Below are 16,152 nucleotides of genomic sequence, written 5' to 3' on the forward strand. Positions count from 1 at the left end.
GGCATGTTACATTTAGAATTAAGACCTGCCTAGAGAAGAAGGAAGCTGCTTAAAAGCTTGACAAGATTCCTAAAATTCGTAACTTCTATGCAAAACTCTGCCGTTTACTATAAAAGAGAGGTGATAAAATACCTTGAATAATAACGATACACTAATATAGCAGTAGCTAACTCCAACTCCAAACCATCTTTTTTTTTTTTTTTTTTTTGGGCCAGGGTAGGGGTGGGTGGCAACCACCACTGCATATGCCTTACTTTTGTGGTAAATAAGAACAAGTTGTTTAGTCAGGCAAGTTGTGAGGGTGAAGTCAGGCCAAATTAGCTTCTTCAGATTGCTACCTGGGGCACGCTAGCTTACGGGCTCCAGTAAGCTCCATAGATTCAGGTACGTAAGATGCTTGGATCCTCCAGATTTTGATCAGGTTGCCTGAACTTTATGTTTCAAAGCACAGGGTGCTCTCTGACAAATGGGCACGGGATGACAATGACCCAAGGGTCTGAAAGATCCTAAGCCATAGGATAGCCTCTTTTTTTCTTTATATGCCTGCAACTTCTGATACATTTAGAAGGGACACATACATGGAGTTACTGAGTGATGAATAAATGGAGAAAGAGAAGCAAGGGTTTGTTTGGTGAGATTATCTAGATTTTTAGTTTCCCAGACGTCCTTCTTTTCTGAGTCCACCTTGTTGCTATCTCAGTGCTGATAAGCAACTTCAGTTGAGAAAGTGTGACAAGGCAGGACAGGTAACAGCAAACGCAGCAGTCAGTTCTCCTTGGTAGCCTGCTTTCGTAAAGGTTCTGATGGAACCGGGTGGCACTTCAGATGGAAAACAGGTAGAACGAGTCTGACTCTTTGTGCCAGAAACTGCTCTTCCCTTCATTTGGACTTGCTACCACTGGCTCCCACTTAAAGCTTCATCCAAGCACAGTTGTCCGAGCTCTCTAGGAGCTGACCACTGCATCTGTTCTCGCTTGGCATGGCTCCTCAGGCCCCTACACATCTCTAGAACTTGGTCTTGGGCCCCCTCCTGCTCTGCCCCTGTGTTGACTGCCTTGTTTTTTTCCACTGTTAGGTTCAGATCCCATCTGTTCATTTGTGTCTGACCTTTTCTTTGCCTCACTCTGATGTCTGAGTGCTTGAACCTCTCCATTCTCAGCTGCTCATGGGGTTCCAGATCACCAGCTAGGTTCTGGACCTTTCCCTAGCCCTCTCCCGTCTCTTCCCTCCCTTCTAGCCTACACTCTAAGCTTTGCTTTAAGCTTTCTGCGTCTAGCCCCTATTATCATCTATAGATTTTATTTCTGACAGAACTGTCATCTCCTCGTATCCCAGTAAAAACGACATAGCTATAACTCAGTGACCTCTAAACTAGAGGAAGTTACCACATTCCATCATCAGTTTCCTTGTCCTGACTAAAGCTAAGCTTCTTAAAGACATGCACCCTTATTTCAAATATAATTGTGATGAACGTTCCCCAAAAAGGCACTCTCTAGAATGGCTTCATCGCACATCGTATCTTTTTTTTTTTTTACTCTGAAGTTAGTGAAGTTAGTGAAGTCTCCACTAACCAGAATCTAATAAAGTTGAACCACTAAGTTTACAAACTGGTAAGTCCCTAATAAATTAAAAATATATGGCAAGCACAGGGTAACAATGGGAAGGGGTGTGCAACGTGAAGCCACCCAGATCTGGGTCTGAATTCTGGCTCTTTTAGCAAATGGGGTAACATCTCTGAGGCTCAGCAGTCTCACTGTTAAAGAGACATCGGCGGGGCGCCTGGGTGGCTGAGTCAGTTAAGCGTCTTGACTCTTGGTTTGGGCTCAGGTCATGATCTCACAGTTTGGTTCGTGAGTTCATGCCCCACTCTGCTGACTGGACACAGCCTGCTTGGGATTCTCTTTCTCCCTCTCTCTCTGTCCCTCCCCTACTGACGCTGTCGCTGGCTCTCTCTCAAATAAATAAGTAAAACTTAAAAAAAAAAAGAGACATTAGCTTGCTAACAGAACTGTCGGAAGGCTAGTAATAATGTACACAAAACATTGGGTATATATAGTAGGCCCTTAGTAAATGGTAACATTCATTCTCGTGACTGGAGCCAGAAAACTTGTTTACCATTAGTCTGCCACTTAGTACCTGTGTGATCTTAGACAAATCACTTAATATATTTCAGCCTTTGTAAACTGGGGAGCATAACACCATCTTATCTGGTGGGTTGCCAAGAAAATTCAAGTAAGACATGCAAAAATCATGTTGTAAACCTTAAAGCACCACAAAGGTGTTAATGACTACTCTCATGTGTTAGAAAATTAAGTCTGTTTTTACTCTATGGCAAGTAAAGTTAAAAACAAACAGAATAAAACAAAATCCAAACAGGCAACAAATGTAATGTTAGATATTTTTGGCTAATAGGTTGGTTTTATGTTGATGCATGCAACTGAGTTTATAAATTATGAAAAAGGATAATTATCTCTTCCATTGCTTGAGTCAGGCTAGCCAGGAAGATTATTACATTATTTATGGAGAACTTTTTCTAATCTCTGCTATTCTCAAAAAAACGGTGGTCTGAGATTGTAGCAAAACATTTTGAAACTGCACCTCATCCTAATATAAGAAGTATCATAACACTTTTTTTAATCCCACAAATTGGTCTAACCTGAAAAATATTTTAAACTCCCAGGACAGCTGGCCTCTGTATAGCTCTGGAGAGTGGAGGCAGAGGTCCAGAGGCCACAACACCCCACTGGGCCTGGAGGCAGAGACCCTGACAGCCTTGCAAATCCCCTGAAAACACCCTCCTTTTGAAGGTCATGTCTCCCAGTCTATGAAACCGCTTATATGTATTAAGAAGAATAAAGGCCATTTTTAGACAGTGGTGCCTATTCTTCAGAGTTCCAATTACGTAATTCTACAAGGATCCCCTTGAAAACCAGTGAAGGCTTTTCCTGAACCTTCTCTGAGACACACACTAATGAATGCAATACTTCATTGCTCCTGTAAGATTCACTGCAGGGCTGCTGGCAAACAAAGTTTTCTTCCATGAGTACAAATGTGTTTCCTGTATTAAAAAATGAGAAAAATCATTCCATTGATACAAAGGCCAGTTTCAGCAGGCTGCAAAATACAAAAGTGGAAATTCTCACTGCAACGTCTTTCTCATTGTATGGGATCCCAGTTGCAACAAACATTACCAGCTGGGGTTTTTTGCTTTTCTTTTTGTCTTTCTATAAACCTTTAGTCTATTGAGTCTTATTAACCAGAAATCAAACATTCTAAAAAGGTAGAGGAAATACAGATTAAGGATGGCATAACAAGCATTTGCCACAAGATCAGTCCTGGTCCCAAATGAAATTATGAGGCCATTAGATAGGCATACTGTAATAAAACTAAGATATAATTTGAAAGGGATCAAAAGGACTGTTGTCTCCTGAAAAACTGTAGAGAACAGGTCTGGTTAGGTTGAAAGAATAAATTCTGCATTTTGATATGAAACTTGCTCTCACATAAAGAGACACTTTTAAAGTACCAAAAAAAATCATAGTTTTACAAGTCCTAGTACTTTCACCATTTTCCCAGTTGGAGTATGAACAATATCAGATGCTGAATGAGATCTTGCAGGGGAAAGAAGACAACCAACCAGGACAGGAGTTTAATTGTCTCTATTCTATCCTTGTCCTTGTTTCTCTCCCTCTCTCTCTTTTTTTAATGTTTTATTTATTTTTGCAACACAGAGACAGAGTGTGAGCAGGGGAGGGGCAGAGAGAGAGGGAGACACAGAATCCGAAGCAGGCTCCAGGATCTGAGCTGTCAGCACAGAGCCCGACTCGGGGCTCGAACTCACGAACTGAGAGTTCATGACCTGAGCCGAAGTTGGACGCTTAACCGGCTGAGCCACCAGGTGCCCCTGTCCTTGTTTCTCTTTTATCAATACTTTTTTAATCCCTAAAATAATCTAACTATAGGCCTGATGGAAGACTACAGGGGACATTTTTTATTGAGTGTAGAGAACTCTTTAAGTCTGAGATTTAGAATGTAAATTACAGCAGCAGCAGTGAGAGATCAAGAAGACAGGGGTGGGAGGGGACCAATGGAGCGGGGCTATGGGCTGTCTAGGAAGGCAGAATGGATCCCAGGGAGTTCAGCATAGGTAAATTACATCAATGCAAACTATGAGGCTGGAAAAAATTGCAAAGCCAAAACCAAGCAACCCCTCCTCCCACCTCCCGCCACCAAAACAAAACAAAATCAAACCCACAAATGAATCAATTAGTCATTAAATTTTATCTCTAAATAAGTTATAAAAAGTAGATATCATAGGGCAACCTCCTGAGTCCACAACTGCAGATGAATGAACTGTCTTTAGCTTGGAGGGATCATCTGCTCAAGACTGATTGATCACGTTGCTTGGAGACACTGGTGGCCTCAGACTCTGCTGGTACCTGCAGCCCATGCTATCTGCTCAGAGGCAGTTAGCATCCCTTTGGCTCCTTACAGATCAATAATTCTGTTCTCACGGTGGCTCACAAGGAGGCATGGATGCCCTCTGGCTTTGCCCTGTTTCACATCTTTCCGCTTTTCCAAAGAGATGCCAGGCCTGGGCCATTTTGCGAAGTTTAGCAAGATTGGGTTTAACCTGTGGGAAGAAAGAGAATAACTTCCATATGCAGCTTGAAAAGCCAAGTACCAAATAAAAATTTCCTAATTACGGCTATTCCAATCTGTTCGGATTTCTAATTTCTGGATTCAGAAAAAATTAGAGATTTCCTTAGGATAAGCGGGACTGCCAACTTTAAGTCTAGACTCCCATCTCTTCAGGAATGAGGGCAAAAGTTTGTTTTCATTGTCCTATGAAACAGTAAGATTTTAACGGAGTAAAGCCTATTGGATGCATCAGAAAACTCCATGCAAGGAAAGACTTTATAGCCCTTACAAGGAAAGGCAAGCAAAAGAAAAGATTTTGGAAAGCAGCAACATGGACATTCCTATTATGCTTTTGTGTTCTGTTTCATTTAAGATTATAATAAGAACAGAAAATGTCTTTAATTTAAACCACTCTGTGTCTTTATTGCATTATCCACATCATTGTTCCTGGACTGCTGAGTAATCAAGGCCAAACCATAATGTGAAAATCTCCTAAGCTTGGTTTCCTGCCGGATGATCCCCAAATCATAACTCTAGAGATCCTTAGAAATGGCTACCATTTCCAGCAAAAGCACCATCAAGAAACTGGCTGTTCAGGTTGTATTTGTTAGCAGTAAATTTGCTGTGTTTCTACCAACTTTCTGTAGCCCCAGAGAGACCTTCTACATCTTATCAAACCTAGAGCTAGTAGGCAACAGATGTCCAGGATACATCAGTCCGTACATGTGTTAAGCTTAAAAAATACAAAGGCATCACGTGTGTAATCTGACAGTGCAGCCTGAGCTCCATGGTGAATTTGAGCTAGAAGATGAAGTGGTGAGATTTTATATAAATAAACTTTCAATGCATACTTTTCAAAACTCGGGTATTTTGGAAAGGATTAAGACAGGTTACATTTGGCTGATAGGAGTGGGAGAAGAAAGAGAAGATAAACCTTGCTCCTCTTCTCCTGTTAGTCATTACTGTACCTGCTTTTCCTGCTCCAAGTGGTCTATGTCAGCCAGCGGCAGCATAGAAGGTCTCCCGTGAGCACACTGGAATGGCAGCTGGCACCACGACAGGGCTTCAATAAGGCGATAGCTCTCCTCCGAGCTCAGGCCATCATTAAACTTGATGGCCCCTACACGAAAGACAGAAACAAGGTTATGGTGTGTATAGTAGGAAAACAGTGCTGGCCCTGGGCCAGCGCCAGATATCTGGGAAAAGTAAAATGTGTCTTAGGCTTCTTTCATGTGACCAATACTGCTTGAAATTGGCACTTATCGACACGTGGATGAAACTAAGGGTTCATGATGCACCTGTGTCTCAGCTCTTCCTTATGGAATCATGGTCTTTCTAATCCCTAGGGGAGGCATTCCTTCACTTGTTGGGATTCTGCTTTCAGAGTTTTTCTCAAAGAGACAAGGGCAACATTTTGCTTACTTCTTACAGATTGTAAAATCAAGATCATCTTTTAGCCAGTCTATCACAAAGATCTCTACTTATTGTTTTTCCCACAATGTCCATTTTATTTGCTTTTTTCTATTTCCATAATAATCTTCCTGCTTTTATGCAGACATTGATACATTAATTCACTCGGTCAACAAATATTTGTAAGTATGTACTTTGTGCAGCAGGAGCTATGTCAGGCAGTGAATGAGACAGATGGTCTCTGCCTTTAGGGGGCTTATGATCCAATGGGTCCAACAGGCGAGACAAACATGAAACAAATAATTATACAATAATTATAAATTTTTCTTGTAGGCTTCTATTCTTTCTTACCAGCCTAATTTCTTGGTATCCTTTGCTGCTCCTCATGTAACTAATTTCTTTCTGCCTTTCGATCTGTGCATAGGCTATTTCTACCCCTTGTGGCAAACCTTCTCTTCCATCCTATGAATCCATGTCCCTCGGTTTGTTCAAGGCTTGACTTACAATGCATCTCCTCTATCAGTTACCGCTCCACTCATCCGTGTCAGTCCGAATTATGGTCAAATGTATGTGTTGGTGTTTTGCTTTGTAAAAGCAATTTTTTAGTGTTCACTCTTAGTGTATTCAGTTTCTTGATCTAAACTGTACCCTCCATGGGGCGCCTGGGTGGCTCAGTCAGTCAAGCGTCTGACTCTTGATTTTGGATCAGGTCATGATCTCACGGTTTGTGAGACTGAGCCCCATGTCGGGCTCCACACTGACAGCTCATGCTCTCTCTCTCTCTCTCAAAATAAATAAACTTTAAAAAATAAATAATAAACTTTACCCTCCAAGAAGTGAGTAGTACATGTGCCTTCTATCTCTTTCATAACTTCTGTACTCCTGCCGGGGCTTAGCATACAGAAGCACTCATTATCTGGTGTGCTGAGTCTTACCGTGGCAAGCTTGGGATGCCAACACCTTCTGGACAGTCAGTGGCAAAGTCCCTTGGATGCCTCCTGTGGTCTGGAGTAGCTAATGCATAAACACATTCTTCATTAAGAAAATGAAGGGAAAAGGAAATGCGACAATAGAGCCTTTTGTGAGTGGTGCCTCTGTGTGAGACCCCAAAATAAGAGGCTTACCTCCACTTGTTCTCGAATAAATTCCTACAAAGCAGAAAGGAAAACAGGCATTAATCCATTGTTGTAACTCTTCTTTTATAGTTTAAAAATACACTTCCTGGGGCGCCTGGGTGGCTCAGTCAGTTGAGTGTCTGACTCTTGATTTTGGCTCAGGTCATGATCTTGTGGTAGTGGGATTGAGCCCTGTGTCCGGTTCAGCACTGACAGCATGGAGCCTGCTTGAGATTCTCTCTCTCCCCCTCTCTCTCAGCCCCTCTTCCTCCTTCTCTCTCTCTCTCTCTCTCTCTCTCTTTCTCTCAAAATAAATAAAGGAATATTAAAAAAAAAATACACCTCATAAAGGAGAGAGTTCCAGCAATATAGCACTTAGGTGCAAATAATTTATTTGTTGTGAGGCACTCTGAATATGAAATACCAAGACAATTTAATAGAACTCCTACTGAAGAGAGAATATATTTAGCTACTGAAGCTTCCTCCAGAGACAGCTCATAACTCATGAAGTTATGTAACTGCTGAGAGCAGCTTTGATGATTCCAGAGTCTAACTCTCAGGGAGGCTTTTCACTAAGAGGCTGCGTGTATTTATGATCTTAGCCAGAGCAAGTGTAATGCTACACACAAACGCAATAAATACACAACGATCATCAACACAATGGAGCACTGAGTGGGACATTCGCTTAGATATATAGTAAACATAAGTAGTCACTTTAGTTCCCACAGCATTTTTTTTTTTTTTTTGACAATTCCATTCGGGGTCGAAAAGCTTATTTTGGGGGCCATTTTGTTGAGTTTCTCCTCACTAGTATATTTCTGTCCCTCAAGTAGCCTTTTCAATAGTTATCCCTGCAGATGTTAATATTTACAAAAGGACTTCGGAGAAATTTAAAGCAGACACTATTTTTCATGCTACCAATTTGTTTAACCTCTGGAGCTAAAAAAAACTGTTTTGAGATACAGCACATTTAATAATTTCTTTATAAGAAAACCCAAGATTTTTTTACTCCTAGAATTGGCTATGTATAAATCACCTTCCTAAGATTACAAAATGGTAGATCTTCTTGTTAAACCAGACTCAGAAAATTCTCCCGTTTCCTCAAAGACACCCTAGTCCACCATGCTTACAAATGAGCACAGTTACCAAGCACTGGGTGGTAGATACCATATATTTTTTAAAAGCTGCATACGTTCCCAAACAAACCTACACAGAAAGATGTTTCATAATACCTGACCCATTAAAAAGCTTAGTGTGGACAGAGATCAAACCTAACCTCTTTGCCATTCTCTGTTGTGCTTGGTCATCTGGGACTTGTGACACATCATTTTTTAAGCCTGGTGAAGGGGAGAAAGATCGTATCTCTGTTCATGTCACATTTCAATTGTTCAATTAATACCAGATAACTTAATATTAAAAAGGCACACTCATCAGGCTAAAGGACAGAACTTTATAGAAAATATTTGTGATCTTTCAACTGTCAGGATCCAAGTAGCTACTCCTTTTCAAGATACCAAAACTGTTCCAGCTTCTTCCAGAATTAACAAATCTCTCCTGAGCAGTGTGACTTAACATAGTCAAGATTTTCTGAAGCCATAAGCTGTATTTCAATGTGAAGTAAACTCCTTACCAGCAGTCTTTGAAGTCTCTTTGGGGAAAGTTGTTATTATAATTTTCTGGTTAAATACTTAGGGATTGAATTACAATAAAAGATTCTAACAGATTTTATCTTTTGGATTTAAGACAGTTAAAGTCACAGAGGAGGAGCTCTGGAGAAAAAAGGCTGTGTTGGGAAAAAGAGCACTGCTGAAAGCAAAGCAAAGGCTGTCTGATCAGAGAGCAATTCTGGAAGGGCCAAACTCATGATGGTCCAAGCACTGGCACTATTAACTGCCTTTCCCTCTCAAATGTCTTCTCACCCTTAGCCTACAGACATGCTTAAGTCTCTCCCATCTGAAAACACACCAAAATCTTTCTCCTACCCCGTGTCCTGCCCCACACTGCAGACCACCTTTAGCTCTCACCCTCTCTCTCTTCTTCTGAAAACTCTTGAAAGAGCAGGCTACTGAGCTCTACCTCTTCTTCCTCCACTCCCTCCCTGACCCATAGCAACCCGCGTTGGGCGCCCCCCCCCCCACCCCAAGGAGCAGACGCCACCATGGAACACCGTCCTCATGATAGCCAAATCCAACTTTTTAGGCTTGATGGCTATTGCTAACCATTCCCTTCTTGCTTAAAACTTTCATTGGTTTTAGTAATATTACTTTTTCCTGATTTTCTTCCTCTCTCTGACTAAATATTTTCAATCATCCTTTACAGTTTCTTCTTTTCAGCAGCAGCTTTCCAGACCGCTGCCAAAATATATGCACCCTGAATACTGGTGTGCCACCAACTCCACCCTTTGCTCTCCTCTCTTTTTATTCTTCATATTCTTCCTTGGTAGTCACACTTCCTCTAGGCTCTTCTCCAGCTTCTGATGTTATAAATATATATATACTATTAACTACCTCAAACATACATACAGCCCAGGTTTCTCTCCCAAGCACAGATGTGTAAGCCTGCCTATCCACTAGACATCCCCATGTGATGGCACATTCAATGCATCTAAACCCAGGCTCATAATCTAACTCCCCAGGCAGGTATACCCCTCCTCCTCTACTTCCTTTTTCTGTTGATGGCATTACCATCCTTCCAGTCATCCACGCTAGAACCTTCAGAATCCTATCTTATCTTTTCTCCTTTAATCCCTTTTATACTTTCTATTATTGTTCACCAAGTCCTCTTAGTTCTACTTTCCAACTTATGTTTCAAGTATGTCTCTCCTTTCAATTCCCAATGCCGTTGACTTAGGTCCTCATCCTTTCCTATTTGAACCAGTGCAATCAATAGCTTCTCAACTGTGCTCCCTGCCTCAAACATTTCCCATATCTATGTAGCATACAATTTATCTACTAAATCTATCTTCTAATTTTTATTTTTAGATATGACTAAAGTAACTCAGACTTCTGGGAAAATTGTAGACTTTTTACCTGTGCTCCAAACAGAAAGAGTTAGAGATGAATAAGGAGTAGAAACCACAATGAATTAAATAGGACACCATGAAAAAAGAACAGACAGATATGAGAAAAAAACCTAACCAATATTCTGGATGTAAAACATGTAGTCATGGAAATAAAAAGCTCAGTGGATCAGGTAAACATCTGGTTAAATAGTAGGTGAAGAGAGAATTCAACTCACTGGAAGATAATGTATCACAAAGGGGTAAAACAATGGGAAATACAACAGAGAAGTTAAAAAGGTAGGTCCAGTAGACATCTGACAGGATTTCTAGGAAACGAGAGAGGATGGCAAAAGAGCAGTGCTTGAAGTGACAATAACTGTACATTTTCCAAGTGGAAGAAGCATGATGAATGTGAAGAAGGAAATGAAAACAAAGATACATCATAGGGAAACTGCAGAACACCAAAGACAGAGAAAATCTTAAAAGCCACCAGAGAGAAAATCAGATTACCTACAAAGTAATGATAACTACATTGACAATGGACTTCAATGGCATAGAGAACGTCAAAGTTCTCAAAACACTGAGGGATGACTGACAATGTGGAAATTCCCTGCTTAGCTCGACAATCATGCAATTGTGAAGGCAAAATAAAGACATTTTCAAAGACGGTTTATCATTTACGGACTCTTAATAAAAGAACATTTAAAAGCTTTCAGCAAAAAGAAAGCTGAACACAGAATGAATAATCGGATGAAAGGAGCAACACTGAACAAAGACACTGGTAAATATTTTCATTAATCTAAATAAACATTGACTCTATAAAATTAATGACTACCAGGGAGATTAAAACAGGTCGAGTTGGAGTGCCTGAGTGGCTCAGTCCAACTTAGGTTCAGGTCATGATCTTGTGGTCCATGAGTTCGAGCCCCACGTTAGGCTCTGTGCTGAAGCTCAGAGCCTGGAGCCTGCTTTGGATTCTGTGTCTCCCTCTCTCTCTGCCCCTCCCCTGCCCACACTCTGTCTCTCTCTCTCTTAAAAATAAACATTAATGGGGCGCCTGGGTGGCGCAGTCGGTTAAGCATCCGACTTCAGCCAGGTCACGATCTCGCGGTCCGTGAGTTCGAGCCCCGCGTCGGGCTCTGGGCTGATGGCTCAGAGCCTGGAGCCTGTTTCCGATTCTGTGTCTCCCTCTCTCTCTGCCTCTCGCCCATTCATGCTCTGTCTCTCTCTGTCCCAAAAATAAATAAACGTTGAAAAAAAAATAAAATAAACATTAAAACAAAAAATTTAAAAAAAAAAGGTCAAGTTAAAATACTGAGCAACAACATGGAAGATGGGAGGGGAATGCTGGAAGATAAAGGGTTGTAAGGCTTTTGTACAGTTTAGGAAGAGAATAGAGAAGCAAATTACCTTAAACTTTGTTAAGGCTAAAATTCAAGGCTAATCTGAAGTAATACAAATGGAATATGTAACAACTTAAAGAAAATTTTTTTTAACATTTATTCATTTTTGAGAGACAGAGACAGAGCACGAGTGGGGAAGGGGCAGTGAGAGAGAGAGACACAGAATCCAAAGCAGGCTCCAGGCTCTGAGCTGTCAGCACAGAGCCCGATGTGGGGCTCGAACTCACAAAGCCTTGAGATCATGACCTAAGCCAAAGTTGGATGCTTAACCGACTGAGCCATCCAGGTGACCATGGAATATGTAACTTCTACACTAGCAGAGGAAAACAAGGAGAAATAAAGAAAACTCTAATAGAAAAACAGAAAGGAGCAAAGAAAAGGCAACAAAGACAAAATAAACTGTTTGTTGTTAAAAAAAAAAAAAAAGCGAAACACATAAGTAAAGAAGTTCTAGTTCTCTTCAACACCTCCAATGTCGTATCCCAAAAGCAGTTTTCCAGACGTTTACCAAAACACAAATGTAGAGGGTGAAATGAAAATTACTCAGCAGAATATGCTAAATTCCTTTATGATTTTGTATTGATGACCTATCTAGCCTCATCTAGCTCACCACTACGTATATATCTTAATTCGAGCCATATATACTGGTAGTTCCCTAAACACAGGATCTGCTCCAAGTCTCTGATACCTGTTGTTCTGTCTAGAACGCCCTTCTTCTCTCTTCTGCACTCGGCAGGCTCCTACTGTTCTACCAGATTTTTCCTAAGGCAAAAATTAGCTTTTCTGTGACAGTTTCCTTGAACTCCACCCCCCTGGGCATAGTAATCATTTTGTATTTCCATAGCGCTTTGAACATCCCTCTAACTGGCCAAATTTCATTGTATTTGTAATTATTTAGATGTCCTTCTTCACCTTGGGCTAATTCATCTTTTAATTTCTAGCACCTGGTACACAGCAGGTATTGATACTTGCTGGATGAAAGATGAACACAGAATTTCTAAAGAAAACAGGAGGTTACCCCCAGTTAGCAATTTCCTCAACATCTGAAGCAGTCTTACCTCCACAATACTCTTGGTCACAGGAGATCTTCCTCTTCGAAGTTCATTGGCTTCTCTTTGTACAAAACAGAGTGGTACTTTTCCTACAAGGACCAGAGAATCACTATTGTCTGGAAATATAATTTCAAGGCCCAGATCTTCCAGATTTTTGTGGTAGCACCTAAAGAGAGAGCCTCAATTACAAAACTATTACTTCATTCGCATTTCAGCACCAGTCCCAAGCACTGGAGGGTTTCTCACAAGATGCCACAAATTTTAAAAATTGTACTGCTTTTCTCATACATTTGTTTAGGATTTTATTATTAAATTTCCTGTTTGAATTACAGTAACTTGCATTTTTTTTTCTCTTTTCCATTAAGAGAATCAATTTGTTTCTAAGTCTTGTTCCTAAGTTTTTATTCTTCACCGAGGAACTGCTAACTTCTCGCTGCTGGCACTTCAAGGAGTTTGGCACAAATAGAAGGGCTGAGAATGTTTTGAATCAGCATTAAAGCAGGGAGGTAATTTACAGCCCTAGGAACTGAGAAGTCCTGATTAACTGGATGTAAATAAATGGCTCTGCCTCTACTATACATCATGCCCCAGGGAAAAAGATTTATTGGCAGTAGCATATTCCCAAACCTGACATGAATTCAGAGACAATTCTTTATTTCCAATAATTTGTGCCACCCAAAAGTGGGAAAACGTCCTATCTTATGACTCACCATATGATTTGCCCCTTCCTTGCGGCCCAGTGTTTTACTTTCTTCCCAGTATGATTATGGTAATGAAAACTAAGAATCTAGAATGCACCGAGGCAAAGCAGAATGGAAGCAATTACTGCAGTAACTTTGCTTTCAGAAACAGCACAGCATAAACACGGACTTTTCCAAGAAATGGTGAGAGGATTCTAAGCCAACTGCTGGAAAAAATTATCAAGGAAACTCTATCCTATACTCAACAGCTGTGATATAGTGGAAAGAACAGCATTTGAAGTCAGAAGACCCGCATCTGAAAGCCTGCTACACCATTCAAGAGTTGTTATGACCTTGAACAAGTCATGTAACCTCTCTTGGCCTCAGGGTCTCATCTGAAAAAAGGAACAACAGGTATGCCTGTACTGCACAGAATTACTGTGAGAGTTTATTCTATAGATATCACGTCCTCATGGTAGTACTAACCGTAAGAGTCTGCTTTGTTCTTCTGTCACTGTTATCTCTAGTGGAGGGCTTACAATGGAAGACAGTAATTTTTTCCGACCAGAGCCTCGTGGCTGTTGCTTCTCATAGGAATCTATTGGAAAAGAAACGAATGGGTTCAGAGTAGGAAACGAAGTCTTCTAGACTTCAAAAAGAGCATGAGAAGGCACAGCCATGTTAACTATTATTGTGCTCAGCAGTGTGTTCAAACCGGTTTAGGCTTTGAGTTTCCATTATTATAGTCAAACGAGTAAGTATCCAGACCATTTATTCATTTCAGCAGTATTTCCAAAGTAAGATGTATAAGACTTCAGTCTTACATTCAAATGAACAATGCAATGTTCCTGTAGATAGTCAATAAATGTGATTTTAATAATGGGGTGAATAATGTTGATTACTTAAGAAATAAAATTGGTTTACTATACAATCCTGTGGTTCAAGAAAGTTTCCCATTCCTTCAGAAAGGTTTCCCAGTCTCTGAAGAGAATTTGTCAGTACTGTTCTCAAATGAATGGTCTCAAGCCTATAGCCAGTTTTTCTAACACTGCTTTTACCAGATCTTTCTCAACAATTAGGTCTTCATTTCATACGGAAAAGTGAACATGGAAGTAATGTCATTGCCATTCTAGCCCATGAACTATCTCCTTAGGTCCTCACCTACCTCTTTGACATAGTTTTCCATTATTTGACCACAGGGGTAAAGATTTTCCTGGGATTTTACCACTTGGAGAACACTGCCTCATGATAAGAAAAGAGCATAGCAAAGATTAAAAAGCACATATTGGCTTTGGAAGGCAGCTATGCTCACCACTATACCACCAACGCTGCACGGCAAAAAACACATATTGGCTTTGGAAAAGCATATAACAAATTAGTGATACTGGTTGTCTCTGGGGAGAGAAACTAGGTGGGATGGGGAACAAGGGTAAAAAGGAGACTTGATCATATTCCATTTTGTACCTTTCAGACTTGAACTCATACCACCTATTCCAAAACAAATTTTAAAGTACAAACAATATTTTGGGCCTTCTGAGCTGGTGGTGGTCTCTGCCTGACGAACTGTGAAGAAGGTATACCAAGATCATATGGGCACACAGAGGGGCGTATCTTTGTGATGGATGTCACGATAAAGTAGCCTAATCCTTAGGTACCCAGCCCTTAGGGTTGATGACAAATGTATGGCAAATATGTCTTTGACCATGTAAGACCACCAAATTCGAATCTGTGAAGTGAATCACTATATTCTTTCAGTTAAACAAGAAGCCAAACCAGAAGGCTTCAGATTACTTTTTTTAAACATACAATTCATCTTTCCTCACGACAGCCACAGTTAGAAAAACTCTTTCAGTATACTAATTGTGCAGGGCAGTTTCACATATTTTCTAGTTCCAAACAGATCCTTACCAACAATCAGCTGCTCTAAACGGACACGCTCATGGGCGGCATGCTGATCCACTAAGACTAGCAGGTTTCCACCTAGAACACGAGCAAGGATTACTGGAGTATCAAATTCTCAGATCAATGATTAAAATAATCATGTTGTGTGGAGGGAAAAAAAGGTTAATTCAAACTAGCTAATGACATAAGCATAAGAAAGACATACATACTTAGTATGTATCTTTCATTTCTTAAAAAATTGAAATTATGGGGAAAACTATAAATTTATCCCTAATGAGAAACTTTTGAATACATTGGTATTTCATTTACAAAACAAGGTTAAAGCCCTATATTCCTAATGTTTAAATACTGATTTTGCTTTATTAATTCAGGTTGATACAATGAAGGCCCTTAAACACATTATCAAAATCAGCTGACTTTGATTTGCAAGCTACTCTGGAGCCCACAGAGAATGTAATTCTAGTACACTTTTTATTTCCAGAGAGTACACTTTTAATAAATGACAGATGTGATTCACTTTAAGAAACATTATAACCAAACATATAAATTCAATTTGTTGATTTACATTATATAATAATTATGTATTTTAAATTTAAGTGTAATTAGAATTTTTTTTAAAGACAGGCTGCTTCTGGCCAATTTAAACTTTTCTCACAAACCATTTACATATTAAAAAGGTGCGGGCCAGATGCAGTCCATTTAAAAAAATTTTTTCTTTTTTTAATATGTATTCATTTTTGAGAGAGAGAGACAAAGTGCAAGTGGGGTAGGGGCAGAGAGAGAGAGGGAGACACAGAATCAGAAACAGAGTCCAGGCTCCCAACTGTCAGCACAGAGCCCAATGCAGGGCTCAACTCGGGAATGGAGAGATCATGGCCTCAGCCGAGGTCGGGTGCTTAATCAACTGAGCCACCCAGGTACCCCAGATCTAGTCTACTTTAGATCAGA

General features: G+C 40.3%; 1 protein-coding gene across 4 annotated transcripts in view; it reads right to left on the reverse strand.

Annotated features, from left to right (window-relative positions):
- Positions 1 to 4,260: 4,260 nt before the first annotated feature.
- The window catches only part of MLH3 (mutL homolog 3), a 28,302-nt gene continuing 16,410 nt past the window's right edge, over positions 4,261 to 16,152 (reverse strand). For 3 of the 4 annotated variants that reach the window (XM_040477732.1, XM_040477730.1, XM_040477734.1), the window contains 7 exons: positions 15,211 to 15,282; positions 13,789 to 13,900; positions 12,629 to 12,788; positions 7,176 to 7,199; positions 6,987 to 7,065; positions 5,610 to 5,761; positions 4,261 to 4,633 (listed from right to left, as the gene is read on the reverse strand). In XM_040477732.1, coding sequence (XP_040333666.1) covers positions 4,511 to 4,633; positions 5,610 to 5,761; positions 6,987 to 7,065; positions 7,176 to 7,199; positions 12,629 to 12,788; positions 13,789 to 13,900; positions 15,211 to 15,282 — 722 coding nt within the window. In that variant the 3' untranslated portion in view covers positions 4,261 to 4,510. The remainder of the gene's footprint in view (positions 4,634 to 5,609; positions 5,762 to 6,986; positions 7,066 to 7,175; positions 7,200 to 12,628; positions 12,789 to 13,788; positions 13,901 to 15,210; positions 15,283 to 16,152) is intronic. The other variant, XM_040477733.1, reaches the window with a different exon arrangement.

Source organism: Herpailurus yagouaroundi, unplaced genomic scaffold (assembly GCF_014898765.1).
Source record: "Herpailurus yagouaroundi ecotype Mexico unplaced genomic scaffold, PumYag 141, whole genome shotgun sequence".
NCBI classification, from domain to species: Eukaryota; Metazoa; Chordata; class Mammalia; order Carnivora; family Felidae; genus Herpailurus; species Herpailurus yagouaroundi.